General features: G+C 55.4%; 9 protein-coding genes across 9 annotated transcripts; 6 read left to right on the top strand and 3 right to left on the bottom strand.

The window, feature by feature from the left end:
* Positions 1 to 136: 136 nt before the first annotated feature.
* On the bottom strand, positions 137 to 2,913 carry WHR41_06947 (uncharacterized protein). The gene is made up of 2 exons (XM_069375552.1): positions 505 to 2,913; positions 137 to 448 (listed from the first exon to the last, which is right to left on the bottom strand). The coding sequence occupies exons 1-2, from the start codon at positions 2,833 to 2,835 to the stop codon at positions 341 to 343; spliced, it is 2,439 nt and encodes an 812-aa protein (XP_069227803.1). The 5' UTR covers positions 2,836 to 2,913; the 3' UTR covers positions 137 to 340.
* Positions 2,914 to 3,143: 230 nt separating this feature from the next.
* Positions 3,144 to 5,058, top strand: WHR41_06946 (uncharacterized protein). The gene is made up of 2 exons (XM_069375551.1): positions 3,144 to 4,542; positions 4,597 to 5,058. The coding sequence occupies exons 1-2, from the start codon at positions 3,308 to 3,310 to the stop codon at positions 4,700 to 4,702; spliced, it is 1,341 nt and encodes a 446-aa protein (XP_069227858.1). The 5' UTR covers positions 3,144 to 3,307; the 3' UTR covers positions 4,703 to 5,058.
* Positions 5,059 to 5,874: 816 nt separating this feature from the next.
* On the top strand, positions 5,875 to 7,933 carry WHR41_06945 (uncharacterized protein; the record flags this gene model as incomplete). The annotated part of the gene is made up of 2 exons (XM_069375550.1): positions 5,875 to 6,792; positions 6,848 to 7,933. Exons 1-2 carry the CDS (start codon positions 6,562 to 6,564, stop codon positions 7,931 to 7,933), a joined length of 1,317 nt encoding a protein of 438 aa, XP_069227856.1. The 5' UTR covers positions 5,875 to 6,561.
* Positions 7,934 to 9,079: 1,146 nt separating this feature from the next.
* Positions 9,080 to 9,814, top strand: WHR41_06944 (uncharacterized protein; the record flags this gene model as incomplete). The annotated part of the gene is made up of 1 exon (XM_069375549.1): positions 9,080 to 9,814. One exon carries the CDS (start codon positions 9,080 to 9,082, stop codon positions 9,812 to 9,814), a length of 735 nt encoding a protein of 244 aa, XP_069227857.1.
* Positions 9,815 to 12,656: 2,842 nt separating this feature from the next.
* Positions 12,657 to 13,754, bottom strand: WHR41_06943 (uncharacterized protein; the record flags this gene model as incomplete). The annotated part of the gene is made up of 1 exon (XM_069375548.1): positions 12,657 to 13,754. One exon carries the CDS (start codon positions 13,752 to 13,754, stop codon positions 12,657 to 12,659), a length of 1,098 nt encoding a protein of 365 aa, XP_069227861.1.
* Positions 13,755 to 14,108: 354 nt separating this feature from the next.
* On the top strand, positions 14,109 to 14,982 carry WHR41_06942 (uncharacterized protein). Its single transcript, XM_069375547.1, has 4 exons — positions 14,109 to 14,165; positions 14,223 to 14,450; positions 14,528 to 14,660; positions 14,737 to 14,982. Exons 1-4 carry the CDS (start codon positions 14,146 to 14,148, stop codon positions 14,830 to 14,832), a joined length of 477 nt encoding a protein of 158 aa, XP_069227862.1. The 5' UTR covers positions 14,109 to 14,145; the 3' UTR covers positions 14,833 to 14,982.
* A 1,817-nt stretch (positions 14,983 to 16,799) lies between these two features.
* Positions 16,800 to 18,577, bottom strand: WHR41_06941 (uncharacterized protein). Its single transcript, XM_069375546.1, has 2 exons — positions 17,873 to 18,577; positions 16,800 to 17,819 (listed from the first exon to the last, which is right to left on the bottom strand). The coding sequence occupies exons 1-2, from the start codon at positions 18,438 to 18,440 to the stop codon at positions 17,011 to 17,013; spliced, it is 1,377 nt and encodes a 458-aa protein (XP_069227859.1). The 5' UTR covers positions 18,441 to 18,577; the 3' UTR covers positions 16,800 to 17,010.
* Positions 18,578 to 18,669: 92 nt separating this feature from the next.
* On the top strand, positions 18,670 to 19,035 carry WHR41_06940 (uncharacterized protein; the record flags this gene model as incomplete). Its single annotated transcript, XM_069375545.1, has 3 exons — positions 18,670 to 18,763; positions 18,816 to 18,914; positions 18,998 to 19,035. Exons 1-3 carry the CDS (start codon positions 18,754 to 18,756, stop codon positions 19,033 to 19,035), a joined length of 147 nt encoding a protein of 48 aa, XP_069227860.1. The 5' UTR covers positions 18,670 to 18,753.
* A 2,373-nt stretch (positions 19,036 to 21,408) lies between these two features.
* On the top strand, positions 21,409 to 23,643 carry WHR41_06939 (uncharacterized protein; the record flags this gene model as incomplete). Its single annotated transcript, XM_069375544.1, has 1 exon — positions 21,409 to 23,643. The coding sequence occupies one exon, from the start codon at positions 21,409 to 21,411 to the stop codon at positions 23,641 to 23,643; it is 2,235 nt and encodes a 744-aa protein (XP_069227855.1).
* Between the last annotated feature and the right edge of the window lie 14 nt (positions 23,644 to 23,657).

Genomic DNA, 23,657 nt, shown 5'->3' with positions numbered 1-23,657 from the left:
CAGATGCCTCTCGCGCGGTGTGGATCTCCGCGAGCTAGTGTTTGCTGTGAGGAGCTGGATGCAAGAGGGCCCAATGTCCAAAGGGGACCAAACTAGAGAGAAACAGAGTGTTTAATGAAGCGATGCGAAGCGATGGTATGCGTCAAGGGCATTTACAATATCCACAGTTATGCTATTTAACCTAGCATCTTCATGCGCCAAAACACCAATGCTCAAGCGGGCGAATGGAAGGTAGCAATCTATGTACAGTAGATACATTTGCAAGCATACAGTGTCGACTTGGGTCTCTTTTGTCCTTTTCTTAACATACGCAGACGTTGTGTCAGATAATTTCGTTTCTTCAGAACACCTTGAGGTCCCCGTCATGAGGAAGCATCTGAGTTTGATTGAAAGATGAGTCGTGATGGCCGTGGTGACCGTGCTCTCTGTGCTCCATTGCGGCGCGGTACTGAAATTCTGCGTTAGTATGCGTTTTGAAGCTCGAGGAGAATTATTGAAACAAACCTTGAAAGCAAAGTTGAGCAACAAAGCGACGATCAAACCGACACAAACAACGATAGGGCCAGTGATCGCGTCAAAATCGCGTCCACTTCGCTTGAAGATCAAGCTCTGGCGCCACATATAGATGCCGTAGCCCCAAGCACCAGTGAAGACGGCAACGAGAGTGTAGACAAGAGCGAGGGAGCGGGCGATGTTGTTGTCGACGCCAGCGGCGTTGTACAGACCGAGACCCAGAGAGCCGAGCAGGACGCTGACGTGTTGCCACTTGATGAAGGTGCGCTGGTTGGCGAGCCAGACCTTGGCCTCGACTTTGACGGGGCCTTGGTCTTTGATCCATTGGGACGGTTCTTGCACGCCGGGTGGCAGCTTCGCAGAGCGGCGGGCGTTGGCGTACTTGGACGTGCTGAAGGAGGGGAAAAGATCGACGAGGCGCGAAGAAGCTGACTGCTGCTGTTGGTCGGTGGTGCCGTATGTGCGGATGCCAGTCTCGTCTTCGTCGGCCTCCTCGACGGTTTCATTGTTCTGTGTAGGAACCTGCGATGAGCTGTGGGAGGTTGCCATGGCAAGGGTGGACTTGCGACGCTCATCAGGACTCTTGGCCTTGATGGTGGAGGCGGAAGGCGAACCGACAGGGCTGACGATGGCATTGCCTCCGCCGAAAGATTGGCTGGGCCGAGATTTGAGCAAGCTGCCGACAGCAAACTCGTCATCGCGCTCCTTGCGTTTCTTCGCTTGCTCCTCTTCGAACGCCTGCTGAGGGTCGCGGCGAATGTCGGTCTCCATCTCGGACAACCAGAAGGGGAAGGTGTTGACATAGTCTTCGAACAGGTTTGCAACACCGTGAACGAACTTGCTGAAGCGAGGTGCGTCCTTGACAAGATGAGAGTTCATGAGGTCCTGAACCCACTCGAGACGCTTGCGGTCGGAAGAACGAATCTTGATCTCTAACAGAGCAAAGGGGAAACGGCTGACTTCACCCTTGCGGATGGAAGAGAAGGGGTAGGACAGCTCGTTGTTGTCGATGTCGGTTCGGTGCCAAGATTCCGGGTCACGACAAGGCCGGCCGCTGTCGATAGCATCTTCGCGGATGAATGCAAGGTCGGTGTCGAGAGAAATACGGATGCGACTGTCGCCGGGAACCTGGAAGGCGGTGCGAGTGTAGTTTGCCCTGAGCACGGGTTGCAAGTCGTTCGTCTGGATGAAGCTCTGGATTTCATCGACCGCTTCCTTGAACTGTTTGGCCTCGTTGCTGTCGGCGCCGGCCTGGTTGGAAAGCTTCTGAATCTGCTTCTCCATCTTGTACTCGCCCTGGATGAAGCGCTGGACATACTTCTCTTTGGTCTTGAAGCGGTCCTCGTGGCTGGTGTCATCCTCTCCGACGGTCTTCTTCTCGACGAAGATCTCGGGCTTGCTGTTCAGCTGGCCGTACCACCTCATGCGCAGACTTGACGCCTCGCCGTGGTCAACTTTGTTCGAGTAAAGGTTGAAGGCAGGGTTGTCGAAGTATATACTGGTGATCGAAGGATCCGGCTGAGTGCCCTCCGCAATCTTAGACGTCTGAGGGTTATAGACGAGCACTGGCAGTCTGCGCAGGATGACAGTCTTGACCTCGAGCAAGTTCTCAGGGTGCACCCAAAACTTGTGCGAAGTGTACTCTTCCTTGCCGGGTCCGTTCTCGCTCATACTAGGGCCGCGATGCGGTTCGACACCCTCCAGGTGCTGTCGCACGAAGCTGTACATCGCACTCAAGCGGTACAGCAACGGGTTGTAGTCCTCCTTGTTGAAGGGCAAGGCGGCCAATCGCACCTGCAGCAAGGGACGCACGCGGTAGGCGTGGCCACGTTTGCGGTCGTGCTTCTTGGCAGCCTTGAGGAAGCCAGCGTAGTTGATGCGCGCGTACTTCTCGAGCTCGTTGGTTTCCTTGGTGATCTCGTCCAGTTGGCCCAGCACCTCTTTCAGGATGTTCTTCCTCTCCTCCTCGCTGGGCACAGGCTTCTTGCCATTGCTCCCCTCGCCATTCTGCTGCTTGTCCTCAGAGGGGCCCTTGTCGAGAATGGCGATCGAATCGAGCCTCGCCTCGCACTTGGCCGTGCGGTCGGTCAACTTCTCGTAGGTATCCTTGTGGAAGGCGTGGACCTGCTCAAGCTGGTTGTTCACAAGCTCGTCGACAAAGGCGCCCTCGTCGTCCTCGGTCCAGCGGTCGGAGGCCTGTCGGTCGGGCGAGCTGTTGGCGGAGTCGTCTTCACGCAGCAGCTTCTTAAGCTTGCCGTAGTTGATGTAGTTGTCGCGCCATGGCGGGTAGATGGACTTCTCCAGTGTCCGGCCGAAACGCATTGCGGCGACTTGCTACCAGCAGCTGGTGGTAGAGAGGCGAATGTAGTATTTTACTGGGTTTTTTTCTTGGTGAGAGCGGGAAAAGACAAACATGGGTTGTTGGCGCACTGCATGCAGTAGCGATGGTGCACGAGCTCCCCAGCCCCACCGTTGCTGGATGCTCGATGCCGGGCGCGAAGCCTGGAGCGTTGCGCCATTGGCCAATCACGGCGGCTGTCTCACAACGTGCCACGGCAGCCGTCATGCCCGTCTGTCGCGACTCGGGTGCCGCCTGAGGCACGCGACACCTCGGCTTGTCTCGATCCATCACTTACATCTTATCTTTGATCGCTTCGGCACCGGCATACAGCATACACACATGTGCTGTGTTTACTTCGGGCCGAACACACGCTTATAGACTCTTTCGCATTCCATCTGCCCAGGCTACACACTCTATCCCCCTCTCCAAGGCCATGCTCTTTCCTCTCCAACGATGACCGCCAACGCAAACCCTCCGGACAACCCGTCTCTCGTCTCTCACCTGCAAGAAGTCCTTTCGACCCTGACAGCTTCGCCATACCCGGTCGTGACCTCCGAAACCACCCAGAAACGCGCCTCTGTAGCTCTCATAGTCCGAATAAATCCCTCCTTCTCACACTGGCCGGATCCCTCGTCTCCTCGTCCCGACAGCCTCGCCGAATTCTGCGCTCAAGACTGGGTCAAGCACGGCGACCCAGAAGTCCTCTTCATCAAACGGGCTTCTCGAAAAGGCGACCGATGGACCTCCCATGTAGCATTCCCGGGCGGCCGACGTGACCCTACCGACGAGGATGACCAGGCCGCTGCAGTGCGTGAGACCTGGGAAGAGGTAGGTCTGGATCTGAAGAGCTATGCGATAGAATGCGGGAACCTGCCTCAACGATTGGTGACTACGCATTGGGGCAAGAAACCTCTGATGGTGCTGTGCCCTTACGTCTTCCTCCTCACCGAGCACAATACACCACCATTGAAACTGCAGCCCACCGAAGTCGCTTCCACACATTGGGTACCTCTGCGGTCGCTGCTGCTGCCTGCACAACGAACGGTCGTCTTCGAGGATGTTTCCAGCCGGCTTGCAAATCAAGAAACGGGTGTCAAGAAGTGGATGCTCAGCCTGGTTCTCGGTAAAATGATGTTCGCTGCTATACACCTCGCCCCTACCGAATCCGTACACTCTTTCGAGACTCCTGCAGCACCTCTCCTCCAAGACAACCGCTATTCCCGCCCGACAGTATCCTCTTACCTCGAAGGCTTCCTGACCCGCATTATCCGCTTCGATCCCTTCAACGACACTCACCCTCCCGCCCTGGAACATCCACTACTCCTTTGGGGCCTCACTCTAGGCGTCGTCGCTGATTTCCTCGACCTTCTCCCACCCCACAACGCCCTCACCCTGTGGACTTACCCGACTTTCACCCCAATCGACGTCCGCGCCGCAATCTGGCTGCTAACCTACCGCTTCAAACACCGCAAGCGCGCCGAGCTCCAAGCTGGCACCGCGCTCCCACCTCCTTCATCCTCGTCTCCCGGCCCGCGAGACGACGCCCGCCGCCGCTCCTTCGGCGCCGCAACCGAGTCCACCGTGCCCGTCACAGTCGAGCGGCCGGACGAGACAGGCTTCCACGGCCTCGGCACGGGTTTGGGAGAGAACAAGAGCAAGAAGGCAGCCGTGTCGACGCTGCTCGAGGGGTTGGTGTCGCCCGTTGCGGAAATCATGTTGCCGGAAGTCGCTGACCGCGCCAGGTACTACGACATCGTGCGGAAAGCGGTCGCGCTGACGCTCGTGGGGAGGGTCGGCATGGGCGGTTTGGCGATGTTCTGGGCTTGGAGGAGGTGGACCAGGAGATGATTGTGAGCGGATGTTCGGCGATGCTAGGAGAAGCTGTAGTATATTGTGTTGCTATTCACAATCTAGCCCTACCCTGGCCGCCCTCTCGATGCGAGAAGATCCATGTCGCGAATCGGCGGAGATTATTCAACGCGTGATTAGCAGGATGCTGTTAATATGAACGTGATAGACCGCGTGGGTACGGCTAAAGTTGGTGCATGTCAGTCATCGGCTCACCCTGCCCTGGATACGCTTCGCCAGCAACGTCGCTCACAGCGTAATAATTCAGTGAGATTACCGACGGAGTTATTTGCGGGATGGCATTAATATGAACATGATTGACGGGTGGGACCCGCTGGTTCTTCTCAGTCCTGCCCTGCGGGCCCTAGCTGCTAACTTGTCAAGACGGTGGCTAAGCCTTTCGCCCCGAATACCTGCCCTAGAAGGTGGAGATCTGGCCCAGTCGCGAAATACAGTACATGCACGAGCTACGGAGATGATGAGCTCAAGGACCCTATCACCTTTGCACATGGAGATTGCCTGTCGCTTCTTCCTGGCGCTTCCTCGATTCTCGCCTGCTGCGACGGAACCGTTCTCTGGCGCGTAGCGTGCATCGGCGTATTCCATCTGTCTGCACTTGGCTAATAAAGCTACGGAGGAATTCAACCTTAGACTGTAGCAGAGTGCAACCGACTGTCACTTCCCCGCGATGTCGTCGCCGGCAGATGGCTCAGGTCGCGGCAAAGCGTGAACCACACACGGCAGATAAGGTACCTCAAGTCAGTCTCACATTGTCGGTCTGGCCCGGCTAAGAATACCAGACGTAGGAGGCGTTGTTATAGAGTTGTCTCCCCACCTGGTACCTGCATGATGCGAGGCTTGTGGCGCGCCGTGCATTGATGATTGTTGCCCGCTTGCCGAGCGGTTTAGCGAGCGCCGCAAGGAGCTACATGTCAGCATGTTTGTGGTATGCTGGTGCACATCCGGATATTCTCGTTGACGGGGAGCGTCTGGCATTGGCATGATCGCAATCAATGCTCTCCGGAACATGGACAGGCATTCGATGTTCACCCGGGATACGGCGTGCCTGAGCTGCGCTTGCAAAGCTCCAGCCAGCCCTATGCGCGCCCACCTCGGTTCGCACAAGCGCCAGACTCTCATACACAAGTCTCCGCCTTTCTTCACCCCTTCATCACCACCGCTCTTGGCGACCGCTCCTCCAACCGCCGCTCCCACAACCCCGGTCGCAATTCATCTATACCGCACTCCCAATTACTGCATCGGGCATAGCCGCGGCCATGGCGCCTTCAACTTGCGACATCCAGGCACCGTCCAGGCGGGCCTCACTGGCCACGTCCGCCCTCCGTGACCGCCGCCCGCCGAACTCCCCCCTGCGGCCGGGTAAGGCTCTGTCCTCGCCTGGGAGCCATGTCGCTTCGAACATGTTTGAAACGCCGTGAACCTCGTGGCGCTATACCAGCCTCGCCTCCGCCGTGGCACTGACGCCGCTCCATGTGGGCTGTCATCACGTCGAGACGGCCCAGCAATCGCGCTTACTATCGCCAGCGCTCGGTGCAATTTTCCGCCCCGACATTAGGCGCCGGTTTGCCGTGTCGACAAGCGAGATGGACGACATCCTGATCGTGGCACTGTAGTATATAGGTCGCCCTGCACGCCTCAAGGTAGGGCTTCTTCTCTCTTCATCCAGCCTTCTCTCGTCCAACCTTTCCCTGCAGTGCAGCAGCATCTTCTTGGTCTTCGTACCATAGCCACTCGTTACTCGATATCCTGGTGATATCGTCCATTCGTTCTCTACAAACAAACAGAAACCAGCTCTCTCAACACCTCTCCCAAGGAAACCCACCTTCCCCAACATCAAGATGTCCACCTTCATGCAGAAAGCCGCCCTTCTGGGCTCCTTCGCCGCCTCCGTCTACGCCCACGGCCGTATTGACAGCATCACCATCGATGGCCAGGAGTACTCTGGCTACACCAGCTCCATGGCCTACTCCACCAACAACGACCCCATCATCGCCTGGAGCGCTGACAACGGTGACAACGGCTTCGTTGGCCCGGATTCCTACGGCACCAGCGACATTGCTTGCCACAAGGTATGCTTCGTCGAAGCCCTATCCGCATGTATATGTCCACTGACTCCCCATCCAGAACGGTAAGCCCGGTGGAATCGCCGCCAAGGTCGCAGCCGGTGGCCAGATCACGCTCCAGTGGAACACCTGGCCCGAGTCCCACCACGGTCCCGTCCTGGACTACATGGCGAAGTGCGCTGGCGATGACTGCTCCACTGTCTCCCCCGGCGACCTCTCTTTCTTCAAGATCGACCAGGAGGGCCTCAACGACGCGGCGTCCAACAACTGGGCCTCCGACAAGCTGATCGCCGACGGCAACGCCTGGACCGTCACTGTCCCCGAGTCTCTCGCTCCGGGTCAGTACGTCCTTCGTCACGAGATCATCGCCCTCCACTCCGCCCAGGACACCAACGGTGCCCAGAACTACCCCCAGTGCATCAACCTCGAGGTCACTGGCTCCGGCTCTGCCTCCCCGTCGGGCGAGACTGCCATGGAGTTCTACACCGCCACCGACCCCGGTATCTCCCTTAACATCTACAACGGCCTTACCAGCTACGACATCCCCGGCCCGGCCGTCTGGGACGGTGCTTCCAGCGGCAGCTCCGACAACTCTGGCTCCTCCCCCGCCCCGTCTTCTGCCGCCGCTTCTTCTGCCGCTGCGACCTCCGCCGCCGCTAGCCCGTCCTACCCTGCTGGCAACTCCACTGAGGCTGGCCCCACTGCCACTGAGGCTTACCCCGAGGAGACCGCCGCGCCCACTTTCGCCGGCGATGCCCCCGCTACCACCTCTCCTTGCACCACCACCATCACCCTGAGCGGCTCCGCCAAGCCCACCGCCACCTCCGCGCCGATCGAGACCTCCGACAACTCTTCTGAGGACTCCTCTGACGACTACGAGTCCGACGACTCCAGCTCCGACTCCGAGTCCTCCCCGGCCACCACCACCTCTGCTGCTTCCGCCCCGAGCTCCACCTCCACCAGCTCCGGCTCCAGCTCTGGCTCTTCCAGCTCTGGCTCCGAGACCGCCGCCTCCTACGGCAAGCCCAGCAAGGCCCTCCCCGAGGGCTTCACCCTGACCGACCTCCTCGCCTGGGTCAACTACCTCATCTCCAAGTCCTGGAACGAGGAGGGCGTGCACGCCCGCGACATCTCCGCTCGTCGCTAAGCGTCCCTTCAATGGCGTGGTGATAGGGGATGTAAATGAGTTCCTTTGACTCCTTTCTACTTGCATGATGAAGTGCGACATTCTTTTCCTCCACTGATGATTGTGGGGGTCCTTTCTACCGTTCTTGCTGTACTACTTTAGATGAGAGAGAGAGAGTTCTTTTTAACGCCAATGCATGGTTTTCTGGCTGCTTGCACGTACGCACAAAATTTTATGGCTTGTTCATTCTATCTTGATTGCTATCCCCCGTGACCTTCTGTTTCCTCGTGGATCGTGCTCGTTGCCCGTCGTGAATATCTAGAGATTGGTGGCTGAATGGTCCTTCATTTCGAACCCCAATTGATACCTGTTTCGTCCGAGATCTTCTCCTTTGGCAGGCTTGAGAACCGGTGTATTTGGAAATTGCTTCATCCACTCGGAGTCGGTCGTCCCTCATGTTGAATGTAATAGTGTTCCATCGCCCGGCGTCTAACAACGCACAAGATGAACGAGACCGCATTCACGATGCTGAAAATTTCACACGAAATTGATAGGGTTATTATAATATTCTCTAGTCGTTTTGTTTGCAAGCGATGTAGCTCGAATATACTACCCTTCATCGCCATTTACCTCGTATCTTCTTCACACATAGGGTTGTTAGGGTCAGGGTTGGGGTTAGCCCACCAGCAACCGCAAGACTCGCCCAACGTTCGCCCGCAGGCCGCGGAGCCCGCCGGCACGGTTGACGAAGGATCCCGCGCGCGCTTTAACGACGGGGACTAGATTGAAGCCATTCAAAGACCTGCCTCTTGCGGCGCATTTGCGGTTTGTTGATACATCGCCCGCGCTTTCGCTTGGAAGTTACGGCCTGCTGCCCATTCTTTAGCGCTGCGTTAGTCGATTTGGTGGGCGAGAACGTTTTTACCCGGGTATTTGGGAGTGTCCTTCTCGAGTGCCTGCTGTAAATATTGACTCAACATTTCTACGGCCATCTACTCTGTTACGTTGGCGTGGTACGAGCTGTGCATTTCTGGAGCAAACTTTTCCATCTAGAGCGGAGCGGTGTCTCAAGAAGCATTTCCATAAGCATCTCAACACCATAAAGGACGTCCAGGAAAAAAAGGAAATAGAAAAATCAAGGAGCACTCCTCAAACCCACCGCCCAAAATGTCCATCCGCGAAGCAACCTACGCCGACCTGGTGCCGGCCAGCAAAATTCTCGCCGCAGCCTTCGTGAACGAGCCTCTCTTCGGCGGCGAATTCCACCCCTACCGCGCCCAGTACCCGGACGACATGCACCTGTTCTTCCTGCAAAAGCTCCGCGTAGACTGGGCCCGCAGCGGCTCCCCGAACCTGCACATCGCGCTCTCGCACCCGCCCTCGGACCCCTCGCAAATCACCGGCGTGGCAATCTGGCTCCGCAAGCGGTCGACGCCCCAGCCCGACTCCTGGAGCACAGCCGCGACGGTCAAAGCGATGGAAGCGGCCAACGCCGCCGAAGCACTGGTCTACCGCAACCGGGCCGCCGAACCCGCGAACCACGGCATGCTCGAAGCGAGCGCGAAGTTCATGAAGCACCACTGGAGCGGGTCGCGCGCGGACAGCTGGTACCTGGACCTGCTGGGGGTGGATCCGACGGCGGGCGGGCACGGGTACGGCAAGGCGCTGGTGCGGTACGGGCTGGAGATCGCGAAGCGGGAGAGCTTGGGCGCGAGTGTGATTTCGGCGCTGGGCAGGGAGAGCTTTTACACGGCGCTGGGGTTTGATGTTACGGCGGGGACGGTGAGGGAGTTTGGGGGCGAGGAGAACCCGTTTCATGGGAGGGAGGATTTGGGCGGGACGATTCACTTCTGGGATGGGGGGAAGGAGCCTGTTGGACTGAAGGCTTATGGGGAGGCGTGAGTTTGGGAGGATGGGTGTTAATTTAATGTTAGCTATGTATACTTGTTTGACTAATAGCCCACGATTTGTCAGTCTGCTTGGGTTGTCAGTTGATGCTGGTTATTGACGCTGTCCGAGAGTCTGCTGGTTGGTATTCAAGCCGAGAGGACTTCGTCGTGTCAGGCCCGTGTCAAGGGGACTCCTCGAACGCAGATGTGCATATCCAGGAGGAATCAGTCATCCTCGATCTTGATTGGCTTCTCCGGCGTCCCTGATTCGTGCTTCTTCTTGAGTTGGCGCTCGAGGAGCACTCGTTCCTGCTCAAGAACAAGCTCTTGCTTCTCCAGCCTGATGCGAGCTTTGCTCATTTCGATATCTTGCAACTTCTCAAGCAGAGCAGCCTCGTCCTTATTTCCAGTGCGACCGGACTGGATTGCTTGCAGGACTTTGGATTTAGGCTCTTCGCTTTCCAACTTGAATCCGGGCTTCACCTCATCCTTGATAGATGCGTTATCGTCGCCTTCCGTCAGGTCAACAACAATACTGGTCCTTCTACGTCCAGAGCGTTCGTCAGAACTGACGCGTCCGTTGCTTGGAAGACTCATAGAAGCCGCTAGCGCAGAAGCGGTGGATGAACCCTGATCTACCGAAAGTCGAGCAATTGTATCGTCTTGAATCGAGGCCGTAGTAATGTTGGACGCTAACTCGGTAATCTGAAGCTGTGGCGAAGTGTGTTTTTCGCTGACAGGATTTCTAATGTCCGTGATTGGACTCGAGACAGTGCTTCTCTCGTGAATAGGGCTAGCAGTGGGCTCACCAGAGGTTTCGAAATTTTCCAAAAATGAGCCACTGGGGGCATTGATAGTATTGGCGTCATGCCCTGAACTGTGGTTTCCTCCGGCGTCGTCCGCCTGTGTGGGTGAGGTCGCAATACCGTCGTCAGACATTGGCTGATTCTCAATGATTTCCTCAGTCGGTGGTTCTTCATCGTGGGCTCTGGCATCGACAATCATCCAAGTCTTCGAATGATTACGCCACGCTATCTTCTTGCCTCTGGGTGCCTTCTTCAAGTGTTGACATTGACCACACACGTTGGCAACCATTTCGTGTGACAGAGGTTTCTCTCTGTGAGTAGATGAAGCACGGCCATTTTCCTTGCGCTTCCTTCTCTGCCGGGGTGAAGGAGAAGATTCATCCAAATCGTCTCTTTGTCTTTTTCGGCCCACAGGCTGATGTTCAGGGTCACCGCACCCACACACCTCTGGACTTTTCTTTCTGGTGGTAGTGACGCGCTTCGTCGAGGGTCGAGCCTTCGCGACCACAGAAGACGCCTCATTGTTGACAGAAGGGGACGGAGTTGTCAACCCTACATCGGACGTTGAATGACGTGGAAGGAACGCCGGCTCGAGATCTGACGAGCCCGTAGTGCGGACTGGAAGGACTGATGTGCCGTTGAGTCCGCTGGAGATAGGGTCATTCTTATTTTGTGTAGTGCAAAGTAGCTCGAACAGTTCTGGAACTGGATCAGCGAGGAGCACATGATGATTCCAGGGGTTGCCAAACCATCGGAGACTGGGATTATGTCCCAAATATACATATCGCCAGCTGCCATTTCTAGGCGCTTGAACGTCCGTTCAACGAACATTTTATGGGTCTTGGGAGAGCTAAGTTCACGTATATCGTCAGAATCATATTTTCGCACACATCAGGCGATTAGCATACCGCTTAAGTAGCCATTGGCTGTGGCCTAGCTGGAAGACGGCCCTCACAAGACCTGGAAAATTAGGCACGTCGTATTCTGGGCTTGCTACCAAAGCACTGGTATCAATTTGGCTGAGCCCCTTTGGTAAGGCCTGCAGCACGCGATCGATATCAGAGCCCTCCTGACCAGGAGCCTCTACAGGCTCTGGAAGTCGAAGTTGCTGGCAGCCTCTGGGGTAATTGTCCCGCCACTCTCGCGTGTGATATACCCTGAGAATGGGATTTTGTCGGTTGGTAAGGACTTTTGTGTGAATCGTGGATGCGCCATGGGCGTCGAATTGAGAAGGGAGACAGAATTGAAACTGAACGTCTGCATCGCAGAAACGGATGTAAAACCTCCTGTAATGATCATGATGGTTCCCGTCAACTGACGCTTCGAGCTCTTCAACTTTTAATTGCTGTCCGTTGTCAGATCGAGCCCGGGCGAAGACATTGACGCCGTTGATGTGCTTCATGGCGAGGTTATCTTCACGCTGGATGTCGATTGTTCTGTGTGATACCGTGTAAGGCTTTTTGGGGAAATCTGAATATAGGTCACAGGGTTATAGGAGCACTGGAAAGAGGGAGACAACCTCGGCGAGGAGTGATTGTGACCAAGCGAGATCCAGCTTTTCGCACGTGATCCTACTTTCAAGTGATCATCTGCGTGACAGCACCTGGTGAGAGGCTGTAAAATTGAAGCCCACATGCGAACATGTGGAAATGACGTACAGTCGCGTTGGAAAGGACATCTGCGCACCTAGACAGGCATTCCCAGCTAAAGGCGAGTTCGCTAACATGGGGAGGAGCGTGACGATCACATGTCCCTCGACGTCCACGTTGTAGCGACCATCTCGTGAAAATTGCATGTATGTGATCAAAATCGACAGCCTCAGTGTGTATCAGAATGTGGAATCATCATATTCGGAAGGCAGTGACCGACTCTGCCCTGACTTTTCAATCTTGTTGCTTCACGGGTCCACTCGCTAGCATCGCCTGTCAAAGGCGACTCGATAGTTCCTGGCACGTACGAGGAGCTGACTGTCTCCTCGCATGATGACATTGGTCGAGCGCTATGCGCCTGGGGTCTTGCGAACGACTTCTAGAAATACACTGCCATGCTTCATCTTCTCTTCTCCAATTCCCACTCCTGATACTCCTTCTTGACCTCTTCGAGCTCCTTAGCAAGGTGAGCCAATTGTCCGTCGTAATCTCTCAATATCCTGTTCGCGCCCTGCAAAACATTGTCTGGCAGCTTGCTTCCCTCCTGTCTCTGTGCTTCGGCCGCTGCAGCGCCAACTCTCTTGCCTTCCTCCTCCAGCCAGCGTGCTCGTTCCCTCAAAGCTACCATCCGTGCCCAAATCTCTTCCTCGCGAGCTGAAAATGAAGGCTCCTGAATCTGCTTGTTGAGGTCCAGAATATTCCTGCGCAGGGTTTCCTCGGTGCTGTCCAGAGCGTAACCACGGTTGCGGAGGATCTGACATTTGATCGCAAGGCGAAGAGTCCTCTGTGCGATAGCTGCGTGCTGGCGCTTCGAAGTCTCGATTCGTACGCTGATGTCCTGCTGGTGCTTCGCCATGATCGCAGCGAGCGAGTTGTTCATCTCATGCAAATTCACCTGCAGTTTGTTGAGCACCTGCGCCTGGAGCTCCAACCTCTTGCCCAAAGCCTCGAAACCGCGCACTTGTACCGGCACGTAGGCAATCTCCGCATCTCCCTTCGGCTTGTTCGACAGGGCGGTCTCCCAGTCGCGCTCAGATTCGCCAGGCGCGGGGTGGTAGTAGGGCGCATAAGCTGGGTGGACAGCGTTGTACAGATACTTTTGCATCGACGTTCCCTGGTCATTGGGATCCCATTTGCTTACGAGAACACTCATGGCATCCTTTGGGCTCTTATCATGGCGGGCAGTAGAGTTCAAGCCGGCGGCTTCGAGGCGGGATTGCGCGAGCTCGCGCTGAGACTGTGCTCCTAAGGCGCCGGACGTGGTGGCGGCGCCAAATCCTGCGGAAAGGGAGCCAGCAAGGGGATTGCTGTTCTGCTGCTGGGGGTTGGCGAAAACGCTTTGCTGTGCCGGCGCGTTTGCGCTCGACTGTCCGAAGAGGCTTGTTGTCTGCTGCTGAGGCTGCTGTTGTTGTTGTTGTTGTTGTTGTTGTTGTTGTTGGCTAGCGCCGAAGAGGCCGCCGCCTTGCTGGTTGGAAGTGGTGTTGCCGAAGAGCGACATTTTGCGCTCGGAAGATCAGTCGGCGTGTATGCACAGGAGGATGCTCGGGTGGTTGTGTTGTTGATCCAAGCTGGTGTCGTGATTTAGCTTTCTAATGAAATTCTGTCGCCTCGATTGGTCTCGTGTCTTTGCAGGAAGCTTTTCAAAAGGCCAAGCAGCTCACAAGTAGCGAATGCGCATCACCGGGCAGGTAGTCGTTGGTGTAATGAGAGCTCTCAAAGCGAGAAAGTATGAATGCCAAAGTCGCGTTTCTCGCGCCTGAGCTAGCTCCATTGGCCCAATCGGCTGCTGCCGTCGCGATGACCTCCGCGCCAAGTCCCGGCCTCTGTGAACCTCATGCAGCTCTAAAGCGACGACATAGCAGCAGAATACCACCCATTGAAGCCTCAAAATGTCTGCCAGACAGCCCAGGTATGAGCTCTGTGGTCTTACGAAGCTGCTGTACAATTGCTGACAACTTTGGATCAGGTTCAACCAGCAGGTCCTTGTGGACACCACTCCCCTCCCCGACTCCATTCCCAAAGTCCAAGAGGTGGGAGCCTCCTCGGCACCTCTTCTGAGCGCGAGCTTCTTCATTGGCGCGCGCTGCCAGGCATACAACGATGACTACATGAAGTGCAAGACGGAGGCGAACGGCCGAGGAGAGCTGGATTGCTTGAGGGAGGGTCGCAAGGTCACAAGATGCGCAACTAGCGTGTACGTACACCCGGAGAAACGAGGATTCTAGGTAGTCTAAAGTGACTACGTGGAGTTCGGCTCTAACTTGCTACCAGGCTGGAAGACATGAACAAGCACTGCTTGACTGAATTCCGCAAGCACTGGGAATGCCTCGACAACAACAACCAGCAGCTGTGGCAGTGCAGGAAATTCGAAAGGCCTCTGAACAAGTGCGTTTTCGACAACCTGGTATGTTGTGATCATCACGTTTCCGGAACCGGCTTAGAGATGCGGGTCAGAGCAGAGGGTTCTAACAACTACACAGAAGCTGGAGAAGAAGATACCCGGTGCGCCTGAGAATGAGGTTCCCGTCCACGAGCGCAAGCGACAGATCTTTGCGCAGAGCATTACGACCCAATAGATTGGAGAAGAGGGACGCTAGAGACGGGCATGAACCAGAGCAAGACCTAGCGAAGAACGGGGAAGGAGAGAACGTCTGTACAAAAGACCCACGTTTCACAAATGTCCGAAGTATTCCATACAGCCATCTGCAAAGCCTCTCTCAGTCACATGTTTCTGCTGATGTCCAGTGTCACATGCCAGAGATGGCATGCGCTGATCTCAAGACCAAAATGTTTATATTTGCAACTATGACCTCTTACCATAGCGCAGAGACTGATTTGCAAACAGAGGAATTTTTGCGAAATGTACCACGACGATGGTTTGACGATTGAGCTCGAGGATGACAGATATGACACAATAGAGCAATTTTCTTATCCTAGCAGGCAGGCTTCCGGCGCCGACCTTACAACCACACGCGCCATCATTAGCCTCAAGCCAGGATCGAATTTTGAAGTTGTACTCAACTTACGGAGACCCTTCACATTATACAGCGCAGAAGGCGTCAAGGTCACAATAGCCGTTGGCCACACTCACCAGGAGCCGGGAGCTTTGAACGATGTTCAAGCTTGGTGGATTCCAAAAGCGATCCTCGACCGAAACGATGTGGGCATAACACACTTCTGGTGTTGGGAGCCCGGGGCGGTCGAGAGTCGGACTCAGGACCTCAGAGCACCGGCACCTCAACGTGAGTGCAACTGATGAGACTTCACCTGATTTCTAGCGTACTACGAGTTGCTAATCATGAGTCTAGCCTTCGACTTGCGCAGTATCCCCGATGACGGCTGGGCAGACTCATTCAACGCAGCGAAAGGCTGCATCGCCATCTATGTCGTGCGAGGTAACTTGATTGGCGAGGTTGAAGACGAGCGTGAGACCTATCTCACGGACCCACCTGAGAGTCTGAAATACGTTCCCAACTGGCCTGATCACAACCGTGTCAAGCTAGGACTGGACCGGGAAGAAGCGTCACAGATCATCCATCCAATTAGGTGGGAATGGTTTACCCCTTTACAATCCGAGAACGGCGAGCCTTACGTCTTTGAGTTTAGGAACGTGGGTATGCTGAATATCGATGAAAGAAGGCCCGCAAAACAGGAAGGACCAACTGACCTGATTTTAGACCCAGAGCCTTTTTCGAAAATGAATCTACAGTCTCTCAAACGACGGCAGCGCCAATGTCAATGCGGATGATAGCAGCACACGTTCTCCTTTTACATCCGAGAAAGGCAGTGGCAGCGACGCTGACGTCGATATGGAAAATGATGATAAAGAGGGCACGGAAGAAGGAGCGCCAAGCCCCTCCAGGCTCGAGCGAACGAGCAGCGATGACTCCGATGAAGACACAGGACCTCGTGTCTTTAATCCCTCTTCGACCAGGATGAGTCAGAGGTTAGCTAGACAAAGCAGATTGCGGGAATCTCAGTCCCCTCCAGCAGCCGTGCATGCCGACACCGGGCCAAGGATCAGCCGTTCCATTCGGACGGCTAGTACTTCACGTCAATTGCGTTCTGGTACTGGCACACTGGCTAGAGTTGCGCTGTCATCAGTTCAAAGTGGCGACCAAGGCATGGGATACGAGGACGAGGACGAGGACGAGCAAGAAGCTCTAGCACAGTCGCAGACGCTTCCGCAGATGCTTCCCGAAGTTGAGTCATCCTCTAGGCTATCATGCAACGATTCGACTCAGCTGCGACACAAGTCAACACCGACCCAGGTCAATGCGTCCATACCGCCGGGCGAGATCGAGGCGCAAATCCCGAGCGGTCAGAGCGGGCGGAACCATGGCACACAAGCCGAGGCCGAGGTCAATGCCAGGAAGCGTGAGAAAGGGATGGCCAGGAAAAGAATAGAGCTTACCAGGGCTTGTAACAGGCTCCAAGAGCTACTGCAGAAGAACGAGATTCAGGAACTTGAGCTCCTGCTCATGTACGAGGAGCAGTTTGGCGAGAGTTTTGAGGGCATGGGAGGATGAGAATAGAAAACGGAGCGGTCAAAAGAAATGCTTGGTATTGCTTTAGTAGTACATAAGCCAGAATTCTTTGGAGACCATTCAATCAGTCTCGGCATGCCAGTGCTCGTACCCGCTGACCTGAAGTACAATTCCCAAACGCCCGATGTCTCAAATTTCAGAACATTTTTCGTCTTTGCGAATCCAAGTCGTCATCTGTTCAGATCTGGTCTGATCTAAAAGCGGCGTTTATCGCTTGCCCGTCGCCCTGGTGGCGACCTTCCTGAAGGCCTCTTCACCACTGCTTCCAAGCCTGCGGTTGTCTTGCTGCACGACATTGCTGAGGTTGTTGACAGGTGCGATAGTGTACGTGCCAACAGTTCCCTGCACGCGCGCGCGGTTTCCAACAACCGGAATCTCGAGTGCACGGCGGCGCTTCTCTGCTGCAAGAGCTGTGCGGTCGATCTGGCTGCCAGCAGGCCTTTGGCTTGCGGTGATAGGATCGTAATTAGCGGATTGGACTGTCTTTGCGCGCATGTCTTTGCCTTTGCCAAGCACGATGCGCATCCATTCGCCCACGAGCTTCTCAGCCTGACGCTTGATGGCGGGTTGAGGCTGGGAGGACTTGGTGTAGAAGATGACGACTTTACCGATGCCGGAGGCAACAAGAGCTTCCTTCGTCATGTTGAGGCGGCCAAGGATGGCAAAGAGTTCACGCTGGATCTGGTAGTTGGGAAGCGCAGCGTCGGTATCGGCAGGCTCGAGGAAGAAACGAACAGCTTCGAGAATGTTGATATCGGGATCAACAATGGATGACCGGAGAGTGTTCCTGTTGAGCAACTCGACAACTGAAGGCAGGAGCTTCAGCTTGTGTGTAGCGACTTTGTTCTCGGCGCGTGCGGCTGCGTCAGCCTGGCAGGCGTTCGCCATTCGTTGGCGCATATCTTCCAGCTCAGCGTCGCCCGCAGCCTCCAGATCGATGCCGCCGGCCTTGCGGCGGGCAGGTTTATTGCTGCGGAGAGCATCGTCCATCTTGCGATCAAGAGCACGGCGACGGCCTGGAATATAGTCAGCAAACTGTCCAAGGGGGTATGATCTTCGGAATACTTACGCTCTTCCGGGCTCAATTCATCCTCGTTCTCTGGAGTCCTAGCTCTCGGTGCCCTCTTTGATGCTGTGCTCGACTTCTTCCTCCTGCTACCTTCAATCTCTGGGCCTCCCTCAAATACGTCCTCATCATCACCACCAGCTCTGACCTTCTTCGCCTTCTCTCTCCTCCCTTCCTTCTTCTTCTTTTTGCGCTCTCCATCCTCGCCTTCCACTCTCTTCCTTTTGTGCACACCAAGCAGTCCGACGTTGCTATCGTCTACTGCGACTGGCTGCTCCGGAACATTGATATTTGCGCTCTCCGGATCAAAATTGTCGAACTGTGCCTCGTCCAGCTCGTCTAGCTCTGATTCCGCATCGTTGTCTCGCTCAGCATCATCGCCATCTGCGTCTCCAGTCACCTCCTCATCCTCGCGCGCATCCATGTCGTCCGTCGGCTCAGCCATCGGTGGTGTTGGCCCGTTCTCTTCCTCGATCTCGGGCTTTTGGATGTCTCCAGGATCGTTGTTGCCTTCTGGCTCCTGGCCGTTCTCGACCACCGGAGAGCCACCAGGCACTTCGAGGTCTTCCATGTTGTCGCTTGCTGATTGTGGAATGAGACTGTTGAAGCGCGCTATTTCGCGCAGTAATTTGGGAAGTCCGAGATTTGTAGTCGTTCGTGGAGGCGAAAAGTGATTGTCGCAGGTGCTAGTTGCAGTGCTTTGTGATGCGGCAGTACAAGCGCGAACGACTGTCGCTCCTTTGAAGTCTCCATCTTGGCGCGCATCACATGCTCCGTGCGCAACAACTTTCACAAGCAGCAAGCATCAGTGAACAGCATCGCGATCATCCCTTGCATCACACAAATAACTCATTCGAAACTACTCTTCACCCTCACAAATCACAATGTTCGGCGGTTAGTTATCGACTAATTCACGATCATTTGCGCAATCGCTGACGGCTCGCAGCACCTCCCCCTCCCTCCGCTGAGGAGCTCAGACAGCAGGAGGCTCTGGCCTCGCAGACCGTCTACGGCGCTCTTGCGACCTGCGTCCTGCTCTACCTTTGTACGTCTTGATCGACGAGTATCGCGACATTCGCGATGACTGAAGCGCCACATCGGCATGACTTCAGCTAACAACCACTTCAGCGCCGTTCGCCGTCGACTACGTCTCGAAGCTTGTGTAAAAGCCCTGTACGGAATGGCACGAATGGGGTCAGAATCTTCAAGAGGCTGGGGCTGAAAATAGGAAGAGGAACGCAACCACAGTATACACATTACTTGCGCCTAGGAAATGGCGGGAAGGGCGTGCATGAAGCTTGCCCGTCTGTACACTATTTGGGGAACATGCACATAAGCCACAGTGGCATATGGCCAGCAGGGCTTGTAAGATAAAGATGAAATGAGTTGAAGATCAACAACCACAACCACCCAGCCATACTGTCCAGCATGTTTTGTCGGACTTCCAACTCGGCTTTTCGAGAAGGTCCTTTCCTGCCAATCGCAGCTTCACTCAAGGTAATCTCTTGAACTTCTCCATTCGAGGGCGAGGCGGAGGAGATAAGTAGGTCTCGATTCTCAGTACTTCAGCAAACGCTAATAGACTCGGGGGAAAGATGGCGGTGTGCAATAGCGCGCTTCCCACTCTTGGCTCAACTACATCTCGAGAAGGCTTGAAAGCCCATATTTTGCTAACGTCATCGGGCGTGGCGAAACTGGTCAAATATGCGTACTGGACGATCTTGGAAGAGACACAATCTCGACCTGCTTATCTCGTCTTGGCCAGCCGTTCCATGTAACTCAGAGATCGACTTCTTTGCTGCCTTGTGTGAACGATATGATCCCTTGAGTCAAGCAGATTCCAGGAATTCGGTTACCCTAGTCAAGTTACTCTCAGTTGTCAGGCGCTGTTGTCTGCGCGCGTGAGATAAGCTCAGCGAGCAAGCCAACCTAATGCCGACGTCACCTTCGAAACCGGACTTTTACGTGCACCGGTCACCGCCAAAGCATTGACTGGAAGGATAAGACCGCGGACAGTCTCACGTAATGATTACTAAAATTAAGCAACAGCAAGAGGACATGGGCGCGACGACCTTTCTACCCAACCTCTCCTCTGCTGGAAATCGAAACCGACGATTCTAGATCGCTTCAGAAGATAAGACTACAACGCAGGCATGCTCGCCGTGATGCCATGACACCACAGCGCCCCATTCAAATTGTGGCTAGCCAACGGTGTACACTTTGCCCTGTTTCAGACGCGCGCCTGGCGATTTCCGCGTACGATTTTTCAAAAGGTGATCGCTATCGGCCGTCTGTGATGGAGTACATAAACCTGCGACTCATCGTATCACAGCCTCTATGCCAAAAATGTCAATCGCACGCGCTAGCCTATGGGCATTGATCATTTCGCATTACGGGTTCGGCCGATGCTCCGGGGACCACACCTCAAAGATGGCGAATTGAGCTTTGACCTGATGTCGCGATAACAAGGTTTGCGGGCATTTTATTATGAGCGACGGCCTGCTCTCCAAGCGCCTCCACCGCAAAACCTTCCGTGTATATGGAAACCCGCGGAGAAAGAGCCGTTTGATCGCCCAGCCGATCTCCGAATTCGAGGGTCCGACGCATTTTCGCATCAGCAGTAGAAACGTTACAGCAGTTCGATGCGAGGCAGATTTACGGAGACAGGCGGGCTGCGACAGCCACAATGGAAAGTTGGGGCAGAGTGGATGGGTTTGGCGGTGGTAGTGTGGAGGATTTCGGCGGGACCATTGGATTCTGTATCTGATTGTGGGCGCCCTCTTTTTAGTGTGCGGATGTGTGGATTTTATATGTCGTGCAAACGGTCCCACCAAAGCTTCGCAGTTGGTGAGGCCCGCGTAGGCGTCTCAGGCGATGGAGACCTCACCGCGAACGTCGCAAGGCAAGGAGTCTGATGCTTGATCAAAAGAAAAGTTGACGGCTGCCACCGTATACATGGCTACCTTATCTGCGCCGAAAACCTTGGGCCGCTGATGTTCCACAGATTGCCTTACCTACCTTACGTGTAGCTCACAAACCCGGCATCTGCATGGGCCACTGGCACCTCTCGGATCCAGCCCCGCACGCCCGGCTTATCGATGACATGCATTTGCGCGACAAAACCCCTCCCCTCACGTGCGCGCATCCTGCCCTCCATTTGCTGGGCCGGCCACGGCGCCCAAGGTACAGAGATACTCGGCCGGCGGGTACCTCAACCGAGCAATCGCAGACGGCGATGATGCCAATGTCATAGGGTCTGCGGCTTTTTCCATGATCGCCGTCCCTCTTCCTTGCCGTCTGAACCTTCCCTCGCCCTGCGTTTGCACCTGCAGATACTCCTACCACACCTCCAATTTCTCATGTCAGGGTGCGCCTTCTGCACAAGACGCAGCTGACATCACTTTCGTCATCTTGGAACAATTGTCTCTTCGTTTGTACCTTCGCCTTCTTGCACCTCTTCATATACAGGTGTCTACCCTCACCACCCCACCTCCAGCCCTCACCAGCCTGCGCACACCAATATAACACCGCAAGCAATCATGGCTTCGTCGCCGCCAGGCCACGTTTCCCTCACCAATCGATGCCGCGATTCTAAAAGCCCGTATGTGCGGGCTCACATGGACAACCCAACTGCCTGGCAGCTGTGGAATGCCGAAACGCTCGCTCTTGCGCGCAAGACCAACCGCCCGCTCTTTGTGAGCATTGGCTACAGCGCATGTCATTGGTGCCATGTCATGGCTCACGAGAGCTTCGACGACCCACGAATTGCCCAGCTGCTGAACGAGCACTTTATTCCCGTCAAGATCGATCGTGAAGAGCGCCCCGATATCGACCGGCAGTACATGGACTTTCTGCAGGCCACTACCGGTGCCGGAGGCTGGCCGTTGAACGTTTTCGTAACGCCCGACCTGGAGCCGGTGCTTGGTGGCACGTACTGGCCCGGACCTAAGACGAAGCGCGCGCTCGCTGGCGGCGGTAGCTTCGAAGACGTGCTCACAAAGGTCGCGCAAGCTTGGAAAGAGCAGGAGAAAAGCATTCGCGAGAGTGGGTCCCAGATCGCGCGACAGTTGCGTGAGTTTGCGCAAGAAGGCTCGCTGGGCGGCAGGCAGGCGAATGGCGATATCGGGGACGGCGAGCAGGATGGTCTGGAGTTGGACCTGCTCGAGGAGAGCTACCAACACTACAAGCAACGATTTGATACTCAGTATGGCGGCTTCGGTGGCGCACCGAAATTTCCCACGCCCATACACATTGGACAGATGCTCAGACTCAACTCTTATGGGTCTGACGTTCGAGAAATTGTTGGCGAGGACGAATGTCAAGATGCGCAGCAAATGGCACTCAAGACGCTCACGTTCATGTATAAAGGCGGCATCAAGGATCAGGTCGGCCACGGGTTTGCCAGGTACTCTGTGACGAGAGATTGGAATCTCCCCCACTTCGAGAAGATGCTCTACGATAACGCACAACTTTTGCCGCTATATCTGGATGCTTGGCTCCTCACAAACGATCCGTTGTATCTCGAGGCTACCATGGACATTGCCACGTATTTGACGAGCAAGCCTATGCTTTCGCCACTGGGTGCGATCCATGCAAGCGAAGACGCTGACTCTCTCCCGACCGCCGCGGACAAGGAAAAGCGCGAAGGTGCATTCTACGTCTACTCCGTGGACGAGATTCAGCGCGTGCTTTCTGCGCAGGAAGCCGATGTCATCACGCGTTACTGGGGTCTGCAGGCCGCGGGTAACATCGACCCTCAGTTTGATGCTCAAGGAGAGCTTAAGGGACAGAACACACTGTGCGTGCAGATGACGCCTAACGAGTTGGCTACCGAGCTCGAGCTACCAGAAACCAAAGTCAACGATCTTCTCAAGTCAAGCAGACAGAAGCTCCTTGCCTACCGCGATTCCAATCGCCCTCGCCCTGCGCTAGACGACAAGATTGTGACTGCTTGGAATGGCCTCGCTATCTCGGGTCTTGCCCGCACCGCAGCGGCTTTGGCTTCATCGCACCCTAGCGAATCTGCCGACTATCTATCTGCAGCGATTGGCGCCGCAGAATGTATCAGAAATCATTTATACCAGCCTTCTACCAAGACTCTTTTGCGAGTCTACCGAGACGGCCCCGGATCTACACCCGGCTTCGCAGACGACTACGCTTTCTTGATTAGCGGCCTCATCGATCTTTATACCGCAACCTTCGACGCATCTTGGCTCCGATGGGCCACCGACTTGCAAGAGAGCCAGACATCCCTCTTCTGGGACACTCACAAGCACGGCTTCTTCTCGACCGCGGCTGACCAGCCCGACATCCTTGTCCGCACAAAAGACGGCATGGACAACGCAGAACCGTCTGTCAACGGCGTGGCCGCGCACAACTTGCACTGCCTCGGCAGCCTTCTAGATGACGCCGGGTACGCCAAGATGGCACGCCGCACTGTCGCTGCTTTCGAGGTGGAGATTTCCCAGCATCCTGGCCTGTTCAGCGGCATGATGCCGTCCATCGTAGCTGCTAAGAGCAGTATGCAAGGCCTGGTCGTTGCCGGTAAGGGCGGTGTGGCGGATAAGGCCGTGCAGGCGGTGAGACGCGGCGTCCGACCCACTTGCACGATTCTCCGCATCGGTAGTGATATCAAGGAAACCGAGTGGCTGCGGCAACGAAATCAGCTCGTGAAGGATTTGGATGCCGAAAAGGAGTTCGTCCAGCTATGCGAAGGTTCGAGCTGTAAGGTGTTGGACGGTGCTGGGGTTGACGATTTCTTCAAATCTGCATAGCACGTGGTGGATGT

The sequence above is a fragment of the Cladosporium halotolerans genome (assembly GCF_011745625.1).
Source record: "Cladosporium halotolerans strain TM138-S3 chromosome Unknown Sca24, whole genome shotgun sequence".
In the NCBI taxonomy this organism is placed as follows: Eukaryota; Fungi; Ascomycota; class Dothideomycetes; order Cladosporiales; family Cladosporiaceae; genus Cladosporium; species Cladosporium halotolerans.
Note: the sequence above shows the minus strand (reverse complement) of the source record. Positions and strands in the feature narration are given on the sequence as shown.